We start from the raw sequence: 22840 nt of genomic DNA on the forward strand, positions 1-22840 counted from the left end.
GATCCTCTGGGCGTTGTTCCCGGCCGCAGTTCCATGGCCCCTATTGGTTGGGGACCGTCCAGAGCGTGGCATCTCAGAGGTACGGGAGACCCTGGTGTCATGCCCCTGGTGTTGCCGTCTCCGATCAAGATGTTTCGAGGAGGTGGGTCGGGCCGTCGCCTCCATTGTCCAGCGTCTCCTTTGGTGCGCATCTTTCGGAGGCACCGCCGTCCAGGGGCAGCCCACGGTGGTCGAGACGCCGCACCGCTGCTCTTACCGCCGAAGATGCCGCCGCCACCCGGGAGCCGGTCAGGGGCAGAGCAGAGCCTTCGGCCCCTCCTGTATGGCTGCGAGGGCTGCCGTGGTCCAGGGTTGTTGTGGTCCAGGGGCGGGTCTCTCACCTCCGGCGCCGCCGATGCCTCCGCCTCCGCCACCCGGCTGGTCCAGCTGGTCCGCGGCGTCTCCGCTGATAACCTGGAGACGCCGCCGTCGCCCGGGAGCCGGTGGGGGGGGGGCCGGGGCAGAGCAGAGCCTCCGGCCCCTCCTGGATGGCTGCGACGGCTGCCGTGGTCCAGGGGCGGGTCTCTCACCTCCGGCGCCGCCGATGCCTTCGCCTCCGCCACCCAGCTGGTCCAGCTGGTGCCGCCGTCGCCCGGGAGCCGGTGGGGGGGGGGCGGGGCAGAGCAGAGCCTCCGGCCCCTCCTGGATGGCTGCGACGGCTGCCGTGGTCCAGGGGCGGGTCTCTCACCTCCGGCGCCGCCGATGCCTTCGCCTCCGCCACCCAGCTGGTCCGCGGCGTCTCCGCTGATAACCTGGAGACGCCGCCGTCGCCCGGGAGCCTGTGGGGGGGCCGGGGCAGAGCAGAGCCTCCGGCCCCTCCTCGATGGCCAGGGGGGGGGCCTGGAGGCGCCCCGCCGCCACCGCCATCGCCGTTGCCAGCGTCCCTGGATCCACGACCAGCCTGGGGGCTTGAAAAAAAATCGTTGCCGCAGCCGCTGCCATCCTTCCCGCCGGGGCCTCCGCCGCACAGCTGATCGGCGGAGGCGCCGCCCTTGCTCAGCAGTTGACAGCGGCAGAGGCAGGGCGGAGGGTGCTGGCTCCGTTATAACGGTCGCCAGCGGCCCAGGCGGCGGGGCAGGGGTGTCCTGGCACCCCTGCAGTTGTTCCGGGAGGCAGCGGGCGGCATAGTTACCCAGCTGTTTTGCCCGAAATTCTTGCCCCACCCCAGGGGTCCATTGACAAAAATTAGGCCTTTTTTAGCCAGCCTTCCCCAACCTCATGCACTTTGGCTGTGCTCGCCTAAGAGATGGGGTCCAAGCCTAGCTGAGGGCAGCAGCTTGGAGGAGATTGAGATGGTCACAGTGAGACTTGTTAGAGTTAGGGTTTGGATCATTTAAGACTTGAATAAGGTATTGCTCTTAATGTTGTTGGAGAGTAACCATCTGTCTTGCCTTGTGGCATTCCTCCAGTTGGACAGGGCTTGTATTTTAGCCATTTCCCCTTGGCAATGAACGCAAGAGGGGCTTGTCTCGTTTTCCAGCACCTTGAAAAAACATTGTCAGCACTTTTCCATTTGGATTCCCCATTTTCTGCCCTGAGTCACCTGTATAAAATGGGAGTAAATCCTTCTTCTATCAGATAAGCAATATCAGATTGGCAGCTCTGTCGGCAGCTTCCGGGTGTAGCCAGCAGCCAGCCTGAGAATGCAATTCCACTTCTGCCTTCAGAGTGTTTTGTGGGTGTTCCCTTGCTGATTTGGGCTGAATGGCTTCCTCTTGAGCAAGTCAATAAAATTACACTGAAGGATGATGCTCAGCAACCAGCTTTGCTTTCCAGGCTGCATACAAGACATTGAGCACGTGGTCTCTGAAGAGCTGCCCTTGGAGATGTAGATTTAGATGAAGCAGGGCGCTCTTGGGTGGAAGGAGAATGGGGGAAGAAGAATAGGTTATGTTAAAAGTCTCTTTTTCAGAAAACAGTGCATAGATGAGAAGTGCTTTTTTTCTTGTTCTGTTTGTCTCTCCATCCCTTTGACAATTTTCTCCACATCCTCCATAAGCGACAGTGTTTGGAAGATGTATTAAAGGAAGCAGGAAAAATGGTCAGAAAATATTTCACCCTTAACACCCATCTGTCAGGTGTACAAAAAAATAATTCTTATTTTCCAGCCAGCTCACAAGATAAGAATATTAGCAGTCTCTTGAGGTTTCTCCTGTTGGGCCCAGTAATCCCAAATAGAAATAATTTGGCATAGTTCTCCACCCAAATATAAGTTATCTTAAAACAAAGCCTATAATTAAAGGAGGCACTCGCAGGTTGCCCTCTGGTAAATCTTTGCTGCACTGCTGGGAATAGATTCACTCCTGCCCTCCCCGGCCTGTGGCCATTTGGACCATGAGAACAGATCACGAGTCCCCGTCCATCACTCTCCTTTTGGGTCTGCAGCTGCTCTTGGCCCTGTTCGCTGGGAGATCCAGGAGTTGCTCCCAACACATCTGCAGGGCAAAGAATTAGAACAGACAGTGCAGAACAAGGGTGCAACCCAATCTTAATATTCTTTGCAAATATTAAGATGAGACTTCCTGTCTTCTCCAGGTGTGGCTCTCAAGTGCCATTCATGTTCTTGTAGGGTTGACTGCCAGATCTTTGAGGTATGTTTTGCAATGCTTTGCTTAAACAATATCCTACGTTGGAGAGTTCTGCAGATTGCCTGCCAGATTTCTATAAGAGGGTGAAAGAACTGTTTTCCTTAAAAGCTTATTCAGCTTAGTATTTGCAACAATAAGAGGGAGATTAATGTTGCTTGGAATTGAAGAGGCCTATAAGCCTATAGGGACGTGGTGGCTCAGTGGGTTAGGACGCTGAGCTTGTCGATCAGAAGGTCGGCAGTTTGGCGGTTCGAATCCCGAGTGCCGCGTAACAGAGTGAGCGCCTGTTACTCGTCCCAGCTTCTGCCAACCTAGCAGTTCGAAAGCACGTAAAAATGCAAGTAGAAAAATAGGGACCACTACAGTGGGAAGGTAACAGCATTCCGTGCGCCTTTGGCATCTAGTCATGCCGGCCACATGACCACGGAGACGTCCTCGGACAAGTGCTGGCTCTTCGGCTTTGAAACGGAGATGAGCACCGGCCCCTAGAGTTGGAAACGACTAGCATGCATGTGCGGGGGAACCTTTACCTTTACCTTATAAGCCTATGGAAATAAATATAATGGATTAACTTCTCTCTCTCATATGATCTTTGGGACAGTGTTAACTTGCTGCTGTTGCCCCTCATTTCAACTGCAGTAGGTACATCATGATGGTGTCTTTTCATAAATCAGACATTCAGACTGTGCTGGTGCTCTGAAATTGAATGATTCGCAGTCCAGCTTCTGTTCGGGAAGGAAGAGGTGGCCCCTTGGCTGGGATTGGACTTCTATGGCCTACAGTGTAAAGTGGTGGGAGATTCCACGGAAATTGCACTCCAGGAATAAGGAGACCAATAGGAGTACATAAGGAGTGAGTTGAAGAAGAAATATCCAAAATCAGGATAGTTGGAAGACAGAAACTTTCTCTGCGGAAAAAGTATAGGGAGAGCAGGAAATTAAGCAATTGCCTGACAAGGAGCAAGGAAAAACCACACAGCCTTGAAAATCACAACAGAATTATATGAAAGTGAGGGAGGGCACAAAGAGGATTAGGGAGGTTGAATGGGGCAATTTAGGCAAGATCCTGAGCAAACCAAAATAATTAGGCCCACAGATTACTACCCCTTCCTCCTCCACCACATTGGAGCACAAGTAGTGTTCTCGTCAGTGCTCCCAACGAAAAGACAACATCCACTGAGGGGAAAAAGAATTCTAGAACTAAACCACTGGCTAAAGGGTTGGTTCGCCAAGAAAACTTTGGTTTCCTGGATCATGGAATGAATTTCCTACATGAGGGACTCTTGGCAAGAGATGGGCTGCACCTCATGAAAACAGGCAAAAATGTACTTGGAAAAAGACTGGCCAAACTCATCAGGAGGGCTTTAAACTAAATTTGAGGGGGGAGGGTGACCAATCTCTAGAAGCCAAAACCAATCACAAATCCCAAGAAAACAAACAACTAGGTAGGCAGTGTTGACAAGAAAAACAACAATCAGGAGATACAGGAAACATACCCATGGACAGGCATAAAAGCCTTAAATGCTTATATACAAATGCTCAAAGCTTGAGGAACAAACAGGGTAAACTACAAGCAATAGTACACGAGGGACGGTATGACATAGTTGGCATTACAGAAACCTGGTGGGACGAAACCCATGAATGGAATGGACTGATAGATGGTTACAAATTGTTCAAAAAAACAGGTCTACAAAAAGAGGAGGGGGAGTTGCACTATATGTAAAAGGACACTACATGTCTGCAGAAATGTACATGATCCAAGACAAAATCTCCCCAGAATGTATATGGGTCAATATAAAAGGGAAAAAAGTGACATTACCATAGGTGTATTACAGCCACCCAACCAATCAGAAGAAATAGATGAACTCTTTGCCAACCAGTTAACAAATGTATGTAGGAAGCATACCACAGTAGTAATGGGAGACTTCCAACTATCCAGATATCAACTGGGAGACAAACTCTGCAGTGAGCAAGAGATCAAGCAGATTCCTAACCAACCAAGCTGAAAACTTTGTCACCCAAAAATGGAGGAGGGAACTAAATGCAAAGCTATACTAGACTTAATCCTTACAAATAGAGAAGAAGTGATAGAGGGAATCAAAATTGCCGGAACCTTGGGTGAAAGCAACCACGTCATACTGGAATTTAATATAAGGCAATAGAAAATAATCCAACCAATGTCTTAAACTTCAAAAGAGCCGACTTTGACACACCCAGAGAGAACCTAGGAAAGATCCCATGGATGAAAATCCTAAAGGGGAAAATAACCAAGAAGCATGGGAAACCCTGAAAAATATGATCACAAAAGCCCAGACCAGCACAATACCATTGAGAAAGAAAAACAAGAAATCCAAGAAGAAACCAGCATGGCTGCACAAAGAACTCTCTAACAAACTGAAAGACAAAAAGAACAAATACAAAAAATGGAAAGGGGGGCACATAATCAAGGCCGATTATCAGCAGACAGTCAGAACATGCAAAGAAGAAGTCAGGAAAGCAAAGGCCCAGAATGAACAAAGACTTGCAACAGAAATCAAAGACAACAAAAAAAGTTTCTTCCAACATATTAATTAATTTAATTTAATTTAATAATTTGATTTCTATACCGCCCTTCTCCCGAAGGACTCAGGGCGGTGAACAGGGCAATACACAATAAAAATCGAATACAAAAATTAAAAAGCCATTAAACATCATGCCCATAAAATCAATACATATTAAAGTATTAACAACAACAACAAAAAGTCAAGGGAGATGGCAAGGAAATTACAGGCAACGGAGAAAGCGGAGCTGCTTAACTCATACTTTGCATCAGTCTTTACACAAAAATAGCCCAACACACACTGCAAAAGACATACTAGAAACAAAAATCAAAATAAGCAAGAAAATGGTAAAAGAACACCTATCCAACCTTGACGAATATAAATTACCAGGACCCGACAGATTACATCCCAAAGTTCTGAAAGAGCTGGCAGATGTTATCTCATAACTGTTGCACCACATCTTCCACAAATCCTGGAGCACCAGGGAAGTACCTGAGGATTGGAAAAGGGCTGATGTCCCCATCTTCAAGAAAGGGGGAAAAACGGACCCAGGAAACTACAGACCAATCAGTTTAACATCAGTAGCTGGGAAGATCCTAGAAAAGATAATCAAAAAACATCTGCGAACAACTAGAAGCAAACAAATTCATAACTAGCAGCCAGCACGGGTTTGTTAAAAACAGACCATGGAAACCAATCTTATCTCATTCTTCAATAAAGTGACCAAACTTAGTAGACCAGCGAAATGCAGTGGACGTGGTATACTTGGATTTTAGTAAGGTATTTGACAAAGTAGACCACAACCTACTCCTTGGTAAGCTAGAAAAAGGTGGAATAGACAACATCACCACCAGACGGATCTGTAGCTGGCTGACAAACCATACTCGGCAAGTAGTCCTTAATGGCACCACATCCACATGGAGAGAAGTAAGCAGTGGGGTAGCACAAGGCTCCATCTTAGGCCCAGTACTCTTCAACATCTTCATAAATGACTTAGACGAGGGATTTGAAGGGGAACTCATCAAATTCGCAGATGACACCAAACTTTCAGGAGTAGCCAACACCCCAGAAGACAAACTCAGGATTCAAAAATATCTTGACAAATTTGAACAATGGGCCCTAGCCAACAAAATGAGTTTCAATGTGGAGAAAAGCAAAGTCTTACACGTAGGCAGGAGAAACGAAAGGAAAAAGTACAGATTGGGCGAGACCTGGCTTAAAAACAGTAACTGTGAGAGGGACCTTTGGCTAGTCTAAAAAAAGAAGAAATAGGGGAGACATGATAGCAGTATTTCAGTATCTGAGGGGCTGCCACAAGGCAGAGGGGGTCAGGTTGTTCACCAAAGCACCAGAGGGCAGGATGAGAAACAATGGTTGGAAACTGGTCAAGGAAAGAAGCAACCTGGAATTAAGGAGAAACTCCCTGACAGTGAGGACAATCAACCAGTGGAACAGCTTGCTTCCAGAAATTGTGGGCGCTCCATCACTGGAAATTTTTAAGAAGAGACTGGACATTCACCTGGCTGAGATGGTATAGGTCCTAGGTCTGCAACCCGCGGCTCCGGAGCCGCATGCGGCTCTTTCAGCCGTCTCCTGCGGCTCCCGGTCCTCTGCCATGTGCAGTCCAGAAAAAAAAAGTGGGACTAAAAAAGTTCAACCAATCAATTCAAATATGCAGGGTAGGTGCATATCTCACCTTGGCTCCACTCTTCAGTCAAACCCTGTTCTGCACATGCGCGCGTGTACGCACATGCGCACACATTTTTTGCGGCTCCCAGTTTTCCCTTTTGTGAGGGAACCGGTTCTGAGTGGCTCTTTCACTGTTTCAGGTTGCTGACCCCTGGTATAGGTTCTCCTGCTTGAGCAGGGGGCTGGACTAGAAGACCTCCAAGGTCCCTTCCAGCTCTATTCTATTCTATTCTAATTCCAGGAAACAAATCCCACATACCTCTGGCGAGTGTGCGATAGTGGCGAATATCTGTAGCCAAGGTGGAGGAGGAGAGTGGAAGTTCATTCTCTGAGCTTGTGGGTTGGTTTCCAAACGTTTCGTTACCAGGTGAGGTAACATCTTCAGCAGAATTTAGGGAAGTGCCTGGAGAGTGTCTAGTTGCAGAAATCAAATTTAGACCTTGGCTTTGAGGTAACCAGCCAAGTCTTGGTCTGCAGATTTCTGATGTTTTGCTCTGAACATTTAGTGTTATGTAGGCGCAACATCTTTATCTCTTCCTTCTTGAGGACTTTTTAAAGATGCTTCTAAGCAGGGGAGTTAGACAAAGCAATCTCCTGCCTTCAGATATTTGTGGCCTAAACTGAAGTAAGTCTTCTGGATTAACCTTGATTCTCCAAGACACCCATGTGGGTCACTGGGGCCCAGGGAAGAAACCACTGAAGGAGATTTTCCTTGCTGGATAGAGATGTGCTTTTCTTGCCAGAGATGTTAGGATCAATTGGATCCAAACAGTTCTCTTGTGGGAAAGCTGTTCTGCTACAGCCTAATCAGGGCAACAGGCTCCCTCATCTGCCCACCTTAAGTTAGGCTTTATGCTGCATTTCCACTGGCCCTCAGATGCTTGCAGAAAGTGTTTGAATTGAACTCTTAAATCTCTGTTGAGTGTAAGTCTACAAACAGGATGCCTTCGTTTTTTGCGTTCTTTTATTTGCTATATGTAAACATGGCACATACTCTGAAAAATGATCTCAAGAGAGGCGGGGTACCACAGAGTTGCTTCGAGGAAGAGGGTTTTCATCAAAGAAGGATGAGAAAACCATCACCAACCTGAGGGATGGTCAGTGCATTCAGGAAAATGTCTGTGCCTGCTTGGTTAAACTTGAGTTTGCTTTGTAAAAGGAGAAAGGCTTGGTCATTTATGTACAGCTCTATTTATGTGCAGCCCCATCCTTTGTATGCAGAATTTATTCCAAAATAAGTCGCACTGAGTTCAGTCCAATAGGGTTTCAGATTTAGATTAAGTATGCAATAAAATTTCCTATTTGATTGCAAGGAATATCCATCAGTGACAAAATGGATTCACTGGCTTACACTGGTGGAAGATGTTTAGGTAAGTATGCATGACCATGAATTAGACTGCCCTTTAGCCTAGGGAGTTCTTTCCTGGTTACTGTCAACTTTGAAAATGCGCGTGGCTGCAGCCATTTTCCCTACTCACTTAGCACGGAGGGAGGGGGTTTTACCAGGTGATTCGCTAGACTAAAAAGATTTTCTCCCATGGGAACCAAGGTCATCGGCTGCTCCTGGGACTGCAGGCTGGGTGTTTCGTGAAAAGCCCGCCAAGGAGATGTATTGGGGAACGTAGTAGCTCGCATAGCTTTAGGGGTAGGATTTCTTAACTTTGTATTGGGGATTGTTACGTGTCTATTCAGACTCAGTTTCCCTTTTGACATGCCGATACTTTGTATCAATTAACAGGTTCTTTGAGGAACTTGCAAGGCTCGTCTCTGTCAGTCAGAACCATGACAGTTACATTTTTAGAGAATGAGGTACAATTGTTATAAGATCTTTATTGTCATTTTTTTACTGTGGGCACAACGGCACGCATCAACAATGAAATTTAGTTGCCTGCTCTCAAAGTGAAATAATAGCGGACAATTAGGACAAGTACCCTAAGACGGGTCCCCAACTCTTAAGCCGTGGCCCACTACTGAAACTGGGCCGTGCGCGTGATGGGCAAGTGCGTGTGCGTGTGAAGCTCTTGAGCGAAAGGCGCTCATGCTCGCATTTGAAGCTCTATTCATGCAAATGGAGCTTTGTGCGGCTTTGCACAAGAGCACAAGCATTCCACTCAACTGCCCCCCACTCGCGTGACTCTAGCTTTGCACACGAATGCGAGCACCCTCTGCTCGCGCACAAAGCTGCATTCATGCAAGTGGAGGCCGCCCACACCCGCTGCTCAGACAAAAGCAGCTGGGCATGCTTGTGCACCTGCCACTCACCACCCCCACCCCCACTAGGTCAGGCCACCAGGGTGGAAAAGTTGGGGACCCCTGTCCTATGAGACCATTCTGGAAAAAGATTCTGTTCCTATTCTTGAGCCACGTGGCTTCAGTTTACTTCAGTCTGGTTCTTATATGCACAAGTGCAGGGGTAGGCAACCTTGGCTCTTTTATGACTCGTGGACTTCAACTCCCAGAATTCCTGAGCCAGCCTGGCTCAGTTTGGAAACCTCTCCCTTTCCCCTCAGCGTGGCTGGCTCAGGAATTCTGGGAGTTGAAGTCCATGAGTCATAAAGTGGCCTAGGCCTAGGCGAGGGGTAGGCAACCTTGGCTCTTGGACTTCAACTCCCAGAATTCCTGAGCCAGCAGGGCTCAGCTTGGAAACCTCTCCCTTTCCCCTCAGCATGGCTGGCTCAGGATTTCTGGGAGCTGAAGTCCACGAGTCATAAAAGAGCCAAGGTGGCCTACCCCTGCACAAGTGGAACAAAAGGCAGGCAGGCAAACGCGCTGCAATCCCAGCACCTTGGCCAGGTCAGAGTGAGCCTCCACCCAGGGATCACAGAAGCCAAGACGGCTGGCAGGAGTGGCTAAGCGCCTTTCAGGACAGGACTTTGGTCACATTGTGGCTGCCATCTTGACTTTTTGACTCCTACCTGCTGCCTAAGCAAAAGGAAATGGACTTTTTGGCCTCAGTGGAATATTAACCTTTGAAAAACAAAAGTCTCTGTTTGCAGGGGTGGGCACGATACATCGATTTTTCTAGTCTCTTCCTCTCCCTCCCTTCAAAAGGACTTCAGTCTCTTGTATGAAGAAGCCAAGTATTACCAGCTGCAGCCGATGATCAAAGAACTGGAGCGATGGAAACAGGAGAAAGAGCAGCAGAAACATTTCCAGCCCTGCGACTGCTTAGTGGTGAGGGTGACTCCAGATCTCGGTGAGCGGATCGCACTGAGTGGGGAGAAGGCGCTGATTGAGGAGATCTTCCCAGAGACGGGGGATGTGATGTGCAACTCGGTGAACGCTGGCTGGAACCAGGACCCCACCCACGTCATCCGCTTCCCCTTGAACGGCTACTGCCGGCTGAACTCGGTGCAGGTAATTCTGCTTTTCTCTTCTGCTCTTTCACCTTCGGTTGGCAGAAGAATCCTCTCTGCTTTCGTGCCCCTCCATCTAGTGCCCAGCCTGCGCGGAAATTTGGTTTATGGTGAGCCCGTGGACTGCTCAGGGTATTCCCCCCCCTCCCCTCCCTTTCCTTTCTCTTTTTCTTCTTGCCCCTCCCAAGTTCAAGCAGCAGAAAAAAATAGATTTAGATTTTGTATATGTTAGCACCACGCTGATCTCATAATGGTGTTAGCCTGACAAATGCTAATTTTTTTTCATCATCGCATACCCTGCAGTCCTTTCTTCCTTCGACAATGCCCCTAGGAGGGGGGGAAAAAACCCCATCAAACTACGGTACGTACAGAAGGAGAAAAAGAAAGAAAAGGGGGAGAGAAATGTTTTGCATGCCACTTTGTAGAAAATGCAACAATGTATAAATGCATAATTTATGTCCCGCTCATAATTAAATGATAGAGCCTGCAGGATGGACTTTAAAATATGATCTCTGCACTTTTTCCCCCAAAAAGATGTATTGTAAAAATTGCCCGGAGTATTTAAAATAAAATGTGTTCCACTTTATACTCAGAGGTTTTTGTAGGGAATTGATTGAGAGTTTTTTTTTCCCTTTCTACCCTTTTTTTTAGAAAGTTTTAAAATTAGGTCTTGATACACAAAGGTAGGAGGCAGGCTGATCAGCAGGTGCTGGAGAAAGCAAGTGAGGGTCCGTGTGGCCTTTGACCTCTCCTCTGGAAGAGTTCTCCCATCAAAGCTAGTCGCCCCCAGGAGCGGGGACCGCTCAGCAGGCTTTGATGGTGCCCCACTAATTAGGGAAGCCCAAAGGACGACAGAGAAGGAGGTGGCTGGACGGAGTCGCTGAAGCAGGAGGCGTGAGCTTAAAGGGACTCCAGAAGATGGTAGAGGACAGGAAGGCCTGGAGGAACGTTGTCCGTGGGGTCACGATGGGTCGGACACGACTTCGCAACAAAGGACAAGGGTCTTCATGGGTGAGGTCTTCCTTAGGTGCCGAGCAGGGGGGGGAGTTTGTTTCTGGCCAGAGCTTTGGGCTGGGGGCAGCCAAGGGAGCCCCCAAGACTGCGGTCATTGTTGTTATCTTGAGTGCCCAGTCCTGAAGAAGAGATGGAGCAGCCTCAGAAGTCACCTCTGGATGACGCTGCTGGCTGAGGATGAAGTGGGAGATGAATCCCTACCCATTTTAGTCCTTGAAATCCCAGCGGAATTTCTCCCCGCTGTTTTTAAATCAATTTCTTTATTAATAAAATGTATTTCATGTTTGACGTCACTGTCATGATTGCAGGGTGGAATAGATGTAGGAATAAAAGTTATAAAATGACAACAGAGTACAAAATGACAAAATGGATTAAAATTATAACACAGCGGCGACATTAAAATTTTAGAAATAGAAGAATACTTTAGAATAGAATAGAGCTGGAAGGGACCTTTGAGGTCTTCTAGTCCAGCCCCTTGCTCAAGCAGGAGAACCTATACTATTTCAGACAAGTGACTGTCTAGCCTCTTCTTAAAAACCTCCAGTGATGGAGGGCCCACGATTTCTGGTGGCAAGCTGTTCCACTGGTTGATTGTCCTCATTGTCAGGAAGTTGCTCCTTAATTCCAGTTTGCTTCTTGCTTTGGTCAGTTTCCAACCATTGTTTCTTGTCCTGCCCTCTGGTGCTCTGGTGAACAGCTCCTCAAATACTGGAATACTACTATCATGTCACCCCTATTTCTTTTCTTTAGACTAGCCAAACCCAAGTCCTGCAGCCCTTCTTCATATGTTTTAGTCTCCAGACCTTTGATCATCTTAGTTGCTTTTCTTTGTAACTTCTTCCAAAGTTTCAACATCTTTTTTGTGATACGGTGACCAAAATTGGCTGCAGTATTCCATGTGTGGTCTTACTAGGGCTTTATAAAGCAGTACTAATACTCCACGTGATCTTGATTCTATGCCTCTGTTTATACAAACCAGGATTGTATTAGCTTTTTTGGCGGCGGCTGCACACGGCTGGCTTGTGGCCAAGTGATCGTCCACTAGGACTCCAAGGTCCCTCTCACAGTTGCTGCTTTTGAGCTGTTTGACTCTGTGTTAGGATTTCTAGCAAACCAAATCTATCCGTTGTTCGTTGGGAAATGGCTTAAGAAGCCAACCCAAGATCCCAGTGCAGAAAACCCTCCTTTCCAGAGTGAGAGAACAAATTTAAGTTTTGATTTATTTTCACCTCTAGAATTGTGCATTCAGTGAGGGAAAACTATTGGTTGAGCAGCTGAACATAAATCTGTGTTCATCCATAAATCTAAAGATTGTGCTTCCAAAATTCAGCAAATTCTAAAATTTCTAGCCTGATGCCTTAACCACTAACCAACTGGAGCTTATCATACTGAAGACAAACCAGGAGTTAGAGAATCCCCAAAAGATAAAACAAATCCATTTTTTTACTTTAGGGCCATGAGATCAAGTAGTATGGTGACCCCATGATGACTACTTCCAACTCCCCAAATACAGAAAAATTGCCAAAACAGGCTACTTTAAAACAACTGAAAAGGAAGTGAGTTAAAAGCATAATTTTTGTATTATAATAGCCATGATTTCCCCATCAGGAACAGTTGAATTAAGTACAGCAGAACTGTGGGCAGTAGCAGCAATGCAAAGACATAGATTTTAAAACTGTGGAAGCAGCTAAATTACTTTTAATTAATCTTAATTATTCCCAATTTCACCTTTAATCACCTTTAATCTACCCACTCCTTCACCCAGAATCCCATTGCTGTAATTCAACCATTTTGCTGCCCAGTCTGAATCATATAATTTGGGGGTATTTTTTAAAGTAGTCTTGGGAGCAGTTGGCTTCCAGGAATCTCCCACCTTCTTTTCTAACCTTATTTTTGAAAAAAATAATGCAAAAAAATAGGACTCCACAAATGAGCCATTTTGCCAGAAAATGTCAGTGGCCAACCGGGAGAGGGGGAGGGGCTGCGTGTTGGGAGTAACAGAGTACAACCTGCCATCCTTGAAATTATGCTATTAGATCTTGGGAAAGGGCTTTCATTGGCAGTAATGAAGCTGAGGAGTGTTTTCCCATGTGAAAATCCCAAGCCAGGTTCAGCAAGGAAAATAAATGCTTCCCTTTTTTTCCAGTTGGGTCCACACTGATGGAGGCCTGGATAGTATAGTAACTGCAAAGATCTGAGCCAGACTCCTTGTTAAGCTGTGTTGTATTGACAGTGGAGCAACCAAAGAGAAACCCCAAATCAGACGTGCACCTAAATATATTACAACTTCAACGTGAAAAGGTTGACATTCAAACCTTCTTGAGCATTTGCCAAGATGTCCAATAAAGATGAAAAATAAGCAACTGATGAGTTAATTTTATCTGGATATAATAAGAAATATATTTAGCAATCTTTAAAATGCCAAAGCATTGATTTGCTAAATTCTTCATTTCAGATTCTTTTAAATTATTATTGGATATCTGTTCACTGCTGCTGCAGAATTAGAACCTTTCACAGTGCTTTTCAGTACGACAATAAATTAAGAGATTTCAGAAGTTGCTAATGTGTTAGATTTAAATTGAGAATGTTTTAGTTGAATTCAGCAGTTTTAGGGCATCTAAATTTTTCTTGCACTAATTATGTTTTTTGAAGAAATGATTCATAAACTGGTCTGAAGCATATTAATTATTGTGTGTGTACATAAATAGATACATATTTGCCCTAAATTTTAAAATTAAAATTATTTCAAAGTAATTTTTTCATATGAACAGGGATTGAATTTTGGTCCCCAAATTTTCCCAACGTACATTGCAGCCTGTAATGCTGGAATGTAAGGTAAAGGTAAAGGTTCCCCCGCACATGCGTGCTAGTCGTTTCCAACTCTAGAGGCCGGTGCTCATCTCCATTTCAAAGCCGAAGAGCCAGCGCTTGTCCGAGGACGTCTCTGTGGTCATGTGGCCGGCATGACTAGACGCCAAAGGCGCACGGAACGCTGTTACCTTCCCACTGTAGTGGTCCCTATTTTTCTACTTGCATTTTTTACGTGCTTTCGAACTGCTAGGTTCGAAACTAGGACAAGTAACAGGCGCTCACTCTGTTACGCAGCACTCTGGATTCGACCCGCCAAACTGCTGACCTGATCGACAAGCCCAGCGTCCTAACCCACTGAGCCAGCACGTCCCTTTTAATGCTGGAATGTACTAAATTTCAATTAAAAGAATTGCGCCTCTGCACAAATATATCTTCATGGGAATAATTATTCTAGGATATTTTACACAATTCATATGGTAAGAACATTCCATTTTTATAAATGTCTAGAGATACGTTAAAGGGACGCGGTGGCTCAGTGGGTTAGGACGCTGAGCTTGTCGATCGGAAGGTCGGCAGTTTGGCGGGTCGAATCCCGAGTGCCGCGTAGCAGAGTGAGCGCCTGTTACTCGTCCCAGCTTCTGCCCACCTAGCAGTTCGAAAGCATGTAAAAATGCAAGTAGAAAAATAGGGACCACTACGGTGGGAAGGTAACAGCGTTCCGTGCGCCTTTGGCGTCTAGTCATGCCGGCCACATGACCACGGAGATGTCCTTGGACAAGCGCTGGCTCTTCGGCTATGAAACGGAGATGAGCACCGGCCCCTAGAGTCGGAAACGACTAGCACACATGTGCGGGGGAACCTTTACCTTTACCTTTAGAGATACATTAGATCTACTGTATAAAGGGTTTATTTCAGTTAATTCAGAACTCTGATAATTTATTAAGCTGTTGTACAATATCTACAAATTGAAGTAAAGAATCTTAATTATTAAGGAGACTTTAAAGTCTGCATGCAGAAATTTATGTTCAACTCTAGACACCTTTACACATAAAATACCATTTGATTTATTAGTAAAACACCAATGGTTCTAAAACCAAATTAAACCTAACCCTTGACAAGATCTTTAAGACAACATACAATGTGAAGAAATTTATTTATAATTTAAGGGATTGAGATATATTGTAGTAATAATAACAAAAGATAATCCAGCTGAAAATATATTTCAAGAATTCAACCTGCATCATAGTAAAATATATATATTTTCATACCTGGTAAAGTCGTGATTGCCTATTCAGTTTACTTCAAATCTAAAATACCAGTTAATGGGCTAATAACTCTTTGCACTTTTATTACTGCAAAGATTCACCGGATTCATTGGCATAGGGCTTAAGCCTCATTGCCGGAGCTGCTGTGGCAATAAACTTCAGTGATAAATTGTACAGTATGCAAAATTAACTCTAGCCACTACCAGCTTTAATGTTAACAAAAGAGGGGAGGGAAACCACAATTGCTCAGCTCCGAAACAAGAGCAGCAAAAGGCTTCATGTATATGATAATCCAGTTGCCCAGAAAGCCAACTTAGCTGGAGGGCTTCCTGGCTTCTGTGGATTTAAAAGTAGTTTTTGCTTCCTAAACAATAATGGTGCTGCCAAATAACAATTCTGAGTTTGAACAATATTTTAAAGATTTATCTTGATCAAAAAAATAATCAGTTTCAGGAACCATTGAGTCAGCATTTTAAAGTTTGGTATCACACTTTAAATGTTGTTCTATTTAGTCAAAAGCTTTATTTAGCTTTATTTATTTCCGATCCAGGAAAGGGCGCAACTGGTACACAACGGGAAGTTGCACAAAGGCTCTTCTAGCCCAGACGGCTACCGGCTCTTTTGAGTACGGATCGAGAGTCCAGGAGGGACTCTTAAGTTGCTCACAGGGTCTCTCAGAGGCTGTGCAACCCCATCCAGAACTAAAGATGTTGAATTCCCAGATTCTGAAGTCTTCTCAGGGTAATTGATATGATTGAATTACTCTAAAATGGGTCTACGCTCCTCGTGGTGGGCCACAAAGTTGATTTCCATTGGAAATGCATGTGGGCACCTATTGCTTATCAAATAACTGCTGCCAGTGTTGAAATGAATAAAGGGCATTAAGAGCCCAATCTGGTATGAGTAGAAAAAGCCTCTCCTGAATTCTTGGCTTCCCTCATGCAACCATTCACAGCGGCCCCTGATGGTCTTACAAGTCGTTCTTTATGTGCATCGCGCAAGGGTGAATTAACAGGACGATGGCCTTCTTCCCTTGCTTCAGTTGCGTTTCATCTCTTCAGTGGCACTGCCTTGCCATTCTGGATTGGTTATCTTGTTTTTAGACATAGGATAATATTGTTATAAAGTCTCACAGTGACTGCCAAGCACCACACTTTTTGCCAGTATGGGAAGATATTTTTGTTGGGACCAGCTCTTCCTCTTGATTTGCTCTCTTGAATAGTCAGATGAGTTAGTATAGCTTTCCTCAACCAGGAAATATACGTCAGACCGGCCCCAACTTGAGATATTTAGGAAAGAAAGACCCTCGATTCCATTTGATTGAAGTGATAGTTCTTTTACTAAAATTAAGTGGTTGCAGTGAAAGCAAAGCTAGATCTGAATATCCCCGTGCAAAGGTTACACTTTCCCCCACTTTCTCTGGCCCTCCCCCCTTGACCTATTGGTCCATCGGTGTCCAGTAGGAGGCCTTTGGGAGTTTTGGAAACGGCTCGGATGTTTGGCACCTCTCATTGCAGTTTCGCATTCGATTCCCTGGCCAGGTGTCCTTGGAGGCTGTTTTATTCCGGTTTGGCACCTCTGGTTCTCGTCCACGTGTCACCTTTCCCACCATTTTTTCTCCTCACTCCCAGACCCACGTGTTACTGCCCCCAATTCCTCCCCATCCCTTGCAGTTTATGGCAGGATGCCAGTGAAGCGAAGAAGCCGAAGATGGCAGACCTGACAGTGTGCATCCCATAAACATTCCATAAATGAGACTGAGAGGAGTTGTAAGCAAGCAGCGTTAGGCAAATTGGGGATGTTGGAGCTGTGCAAAAGGCATCTACTCCTGTTTGTCCCGGCTCATTGACTCCAACTCACAAAGAAATGCCTCTCATCAAGTAAGTGGCCCTGAGGGAGGGAGTGAAGAAGCCCAGGGTCAGCCTTTCCACACTGTTGGCGCACCCGCTCTCGAAACTGGTCTTTACAGCAGACCCCACAGTTCAGCAGCCTTGTGCAGTGACTCTGGAATGACTAGAGATTTTATGTTTATTTATATCCCGCCTCTATTATTTTACAAATGAGTTGAGGCGGGGAACATACTCAGCACACCTTCCTCCTCTTATTTTCCCCATAACAGCCCTCAACCCTGTGAGGTGAGTTGGGATGAGAGAGAGAGTGTGTGACTGGCTCAGGGGTAGGCCACCTTGGCTCTTTTATGACTCGTGGACTTCAACTCCCAGAATTCCTGAGCCAGCCACACTGAGGGAAAAGGGAGAGGTTTCCATACTGAACCATGCTGGCTCATGAATTCTGGGAGTTGAAGTCCACGAGTCATAAAAGAGCCAAGGTGGCCTACTCCTGGCCTAGGTGGCTTTATGACTTGTGGACTTCAACTCCCAGAATCCCTGAGCCAGCCATGCTGAGGGGAAAGGGAGAGGTTTCCATACTGAGCCATGCTGGCTCATGAATTCTGGGAGTTGAAGTCCACGAGTCATAAAAGAGCCAAGGTGGCCTACTCCTGGACTGGCCCAAAGTCATCCAGCTGGCTTTCCTGCCTAAGGCAGGACTAGAACTCACACTTTTGCTTTCTAGCCCAGTTGTCAGCCGTCCCACTCAGTCATCTAGCAAAGAAAGACTCCTGGCCATTTGTTTCTGCCAAGAGCATACTTTACTGAAGCTTAAATGGTTACAGAAGTAGAGTAAGCTGAATCTGAGTTTTTCCCGTGCCAACAACACTTCCTTCTTCCCCCCGGCCATCCCCCTCTTATCTGCAGATGTCCAACCAGGTGCCTGTATATTGTTTAGGGAGCAGGCGCTTGGTTTCCAGCTCTGCATATCATTAGTTGACCTTGTATGGCTGGAGCTTCTCACAAGGCTAAGCTGGGCTTCCACCACCTCCCCCATCTTGCTTACAGTCCAACCTCCCCTTCCGTTGCTAATGTCAGGCTGTCAGCTCATGAAACTTGTATAGGAGAGATGCGGGTGCCATAACCACAAGGCCAAACTGACTCAAGCTTGCCCCTTGCCCCCTGCTGCCTGGCACAGCTTTCATCCCGGGCAGGAGAGGTCCCTTCTGCACAGATTGGAGCTGCGGGAGAAGTAGGCAACTGGGTTGAGAGGGACCCTTGGATCTGTTTGAAAATTTGGAGGCAATAGACCGGGTACCACTGGTGGGATTCAGCCGGTTCAAACCACTTCGGCAGAACCAGTAGCTAATTTTTTGTTGCCCAGGCCCAGAATGGACTTCCGGAAGCAGCATCCACACACAGAGAACCGGTTGTTCACCTATTTGAATCCCACTATTGCCAGGTACCGACATAAAATTGAGGATGTCGCTGTGCTGGGACCTGGTGAAAATGACAGCACCATAAGAAAGACAAACCCATGCATATTAATTGCAGATCTGCTTTGCGCCCCGCCCCCCCAGAAAACACTTACAAGAAAAACCTCTAAAAGACAAATTGCACCTGTAAATGTTTGCAGAAGACTGCACTGTTTCCCCACTTCCAACATTGCATATTCATGATGAGTCATAGCCTCATTTTGTTATGACTGAAGCCCAAGTGTTGCTGTTCCTTAAGAGGTTGCATCAATATCACTACCAGCCAGTATGTTCCTCCATAATGTACTGAACTGCCCTCCAGAGCACTTGTTGGTTTGATTAATATTTGGCTTTGCTGTGCAGGTTTGCTGTAAGCAAGACTTTAATCACACTGTAGTCATTTAGGAATAACTTATAGAATTATCACTGCATAATATACTAAGAGATCCTGAAAGACCAAGATGTATCATGTAGCTCCTAGCTCCTCTTCTGGGCCCTTTTAACATCTTTAAAACCAAGTATTTTGCAGAGTAATTTATACCCTAAACAAGTCCAGAAAACTAAAGTAACGTTGAAAAAGTCCGCTGGTAGGCTCAAGTCAGAAGGCCTGCATTGACATCCTTTTCCAACCAAATCACATTTGATAAACTCAGATTCAGTCTCTACAATGTTGTTCTGGGCTGGAGTCTGAAAAAACAGGGAAATACTGTAAGATGAATGGCCAATTGCGTTAACAAAAATATTCCAACTGTATATAAAGTAACCTTTAGGTTATTTTTCGTTTGCTGCTATGTCTTCTTAAAGGAGCCTTTGCCTTCTCAAGCAATTTTTGCTGCAGATATAAAACATAAGGGTTGGAAGGGACCTTGGAGGTCTTCTAGTCCAACCACCTGCCTGTGGCAGGAGATCCTCCAGTCTCTTCTTGAAAACCTCCAGTAATGCAGCACTTGCAAATTTTGAAGGCAAGCAGATTCCTGATTCTGTCAGGAAATCTCTTTCTATTTTTTTTAGGTTGGATCTGTTCTTGGTTAGTTTCCATTCATTGCTTCTTGTCCTGCCTTCTGGTGCTTTGGAAAATAGCTTGACTCTCTCTTCTTTGGGGCAGCCCCTGAGATATTGGAACACTGCTATCATGTCCCCTCTCCTCTTCATTAAACAAGATATACCCAATTCCAGCAACTGTACCCTATATGTTTTAGCCTCCAGTCCTCTGATCATCTTTGTTGCTCTTCTCTGCACTCTTTCTAGAGTCTCAACATCTTTTTTACATCATGGTGACCAAAACTGGATGCCGTATTCCAAGTGTGGCCTTACCAAGGCCTTGTAAAGTGGTATTAACACTTCACGTGATCTTGATTCTATCCCTCTGTTAATGCAGCCTAGCACTGTGTTGGCTTTTTTGGCAGCTGCAGCACACGGCTGGCTCATATTTAAGTGATTGTCCACTAGGACTCCAAAATCCCTCTCACAGTTGCTGCTATTGAGCAAGGTACCACCCATACTATACCTGTACATTTGGTTTTTCTTGCCTAAATGTAGAACCTTACTTTTTTCACCACTGAATTTCATTTTATTACATAGTGCCCAATGTCTGTCCAGATCCTCCTGTATCTTCTGGAGTGTTGGCTATTCCTGCCAGCTTGGTGTCGTCTGCAAATTTGATGAGTTCCCCAACTATCCCCTTGTCCAAATTGTTGATGAAGATGTTGAAGAGCACTGGGCCCAGAACAGAGCCCTGGGGCACCCCACTACACACTTCTCTCTGTGTAGATGCAGTTTCATTGAGGACCACATGCTGAGTACGGCCGGTCAGCCAACTACGAATCCATCTGGTGATCACGTCACCCCTATTCCTTCTTTTCATTAGATTAGACATACCCAATTCATGCAACTGTTCTTCATATGTTTAGCCTCCAGTCCCCTAATCACCTTTGTTGCTCTTCTCTGTACTCTTTCTAGGGTGTCAACATTATTTTTTGTATCATGGTGTTCAGAACTGGATGCAGTACTTCAAGGGGGTCTCACCAGTGCAGTATAATGCACTGTTGATGCAACTTAGGACTGCATTAATTTTTTGACAGCTACAGCACGCTGCTGGCTTATATTTAAATAGTGGTCTCCTAAGGCACCTAGATCTCTCTCATGGTTGCTACAATTGAGTCAGGAACTCCTATATCTGTCCTTCTGGTTTTTGTTGCATACGTATAGGACCTTACTTTGTCACCACTGAATTGTATTTTGTTGGATCAGGCCTAATGTTCAATTCTGTCAAGGTCCTTCTGAATCCTGAGTCTGTCTTCAAAAGTATTGACTTGGTGGACACCACTGCATGCTTCCTTTCCTTGTAGATGTAGTTGCATTGAGGACTACCCACTAAATGCAGTTGCTGAGCCAGTTGCAAATCCATCTGGTGGTGCTACTGTCTTTCCCACATTTTTCTATTTTACCAAGAAGTAGGCTGTGGTGTACTTTGTCAAATGCCATATTGAAATCTGAGTAAACTATACATAAACTAGGTAAACAATGGGCACTCAGCGGGTAGTCCTCAATGCAACTACATCTATTTAGAATAGAATAGAGCTGGAAGGGACCTTGAAGGTCTTCTAGTCCAGCCCCCCACTCAAGCAGGAGAACCTATACTATCTCAGACAAGTGACTGTCTAGTGTCTTTTCTTAAAAACCTGCAGTGATGGAGTTCCCACGATTCTGGGGGCAAGCTGTTCCACTGGTTAATTCTCCTCACTGTCATGAAGTTTCTCCTTAATTCCAGGTTGCTTCTGTCTTTGGTCAGTTTCCAACCATTGTTTCTTGTTCCTCTGGTGCTTTGGAGAATAATTTGGCCTCCTCTTCTTTGTATTCCAGTATTTCCTCAAATACTGGAATACTGCTATCATGTCTCACCTATTTCTTCTTTTCTTTATCCAAACCCAAGTCCTGCAGCCGTTCTTCATATGGTTTAGTCTCCGGCCTTGGATCATCTTAGTTGCTCTTCTCTGAATTTTCTCCAAACTCTCAACATCTTTTTTGTGATATGGTGACCAGAATTGGCTGCAGGAATGCAACCAGAGAGAAGGTGGGAAGAGCCAGTTTTTTATTTTTACTTTTCCTTATTGGATTATAAATTAAAGAAAGGCTACTGTTTAAAAAAAAAAGCAGCAAAACTTGCAGAAGGGAGGAGAGGATGTTTGAGGGAGCAAATGACAAAAAAAATTATATCAGAAATACTGCAAAGTATAGTCGAAGACTTAAGGGGAAAATGTGACCAAATCAGTCAAGAGAGATTTTGCCTCATTGGAAGGAAGAATGGAGGAGAAATTTGCAAATGTGGAAGAAAAAATAAAATATTTTTTTTTTGAAGAACCTTCTTAAAGTGAATATAAAAATAAAAACCAGAGTTTTCTTTTGGGTCTAGTGGGAAAAAATCTTTTTTTTTTTGTTGACGGCAGCAAGATTACTTTATGCTTAAAAATGGAAAGACACAGTGGACGAATAGCTGCAAAAGTTGATGGAGTTAACAGAGATGGCTAAATTGACTGGCTTGATTAAAAAAAACATAATTTTGTTTCTATTTGGAAATCACCTTGGACTTTGTGCTTGAGGTGGAAAAAAATGGAACTTTGATTTTGGGTTTTGCCGATTAAATACAGTAGGTTTGTTGTTATAGACATGGTTAGTTCATATTATTTTATAAAAGTAAAAAGTTGAGGTTTTATGCTATTACCTTATTATATATAATGCACCGAAAGGAGTCGGAAATCAATTCTTTTTCTTCCTTTCTCCCTTCTGCCCTACACTTTTCCAAACTCCCTTATTTCCCCCTTATTTTCTTTTGTATTTTTGTATTTTATATTACATTTTTATAAACTAATAAAAATTTTGAATGCAAAAAAAAGAAGAATCTGCATTGTAGATAAGTGGGTAGGTGGGAGGTTAAATAAACTAAACATAAAATGTAGGCAGTATCTGTAATCAGATAGATTTGATTATATTTGATAGGAGAATGGAAGAAAGATCTGCACAGATGAAGAAAAGATGCGTTAAAAAATGTGAAGAGTCTGCCAAGAGATGTAAAAAGATTTAAATAATGTGGCATTACTGGATTTAAAAGAGAAAGAATGTTGCTTGGCGTTGAGAGTACTTAGAGAACAATCTGGCAAAGATTGTAAGTTGAGAGCTGCTGAAGCCTTAAAAAAATAGAATGGGAACAAGCTGACATGGTTGCAGAAGTGGACAAG

The 22840-nt window shown here is 45.0% G+C and overlaps 1 protein-coding gene across 3 annotated transcripts in view; it reads left to right on the top strand.

The window, feature by feature from the left end:
• The window catches only part of KCTD15 (potassium channel tetramerization domain containing 15), a 76469-nt gene that overhangs the window by 50596 nt on the left and 3033 nt on the right, over positions 1–22840 (top strand). For all 3 annotated transcript variants that reach the window (XM_081335730.1, XM_081335731.1, XM_081335729.1), the window contains exon 4: positions 9907–10212. In XM_081335730.1, coding sequence (XP_081191856.1) covers positions 9907–10212 — 306 coding nt within the window. The remainder of the gene's footprint in view (positions 1–9906; positions 10213–22840) is intronic.

The sequence above is a fragment of the Vipera berus genome (assembly GCF_964194415.1).
Source record: "Vipera berus genome assembly, chromosome: 10".
NCBI lineage: Eukaryota > Metazoa > Chordata > Lepidosauria > Squamata > Viperidae > Vipera > Vipera berus.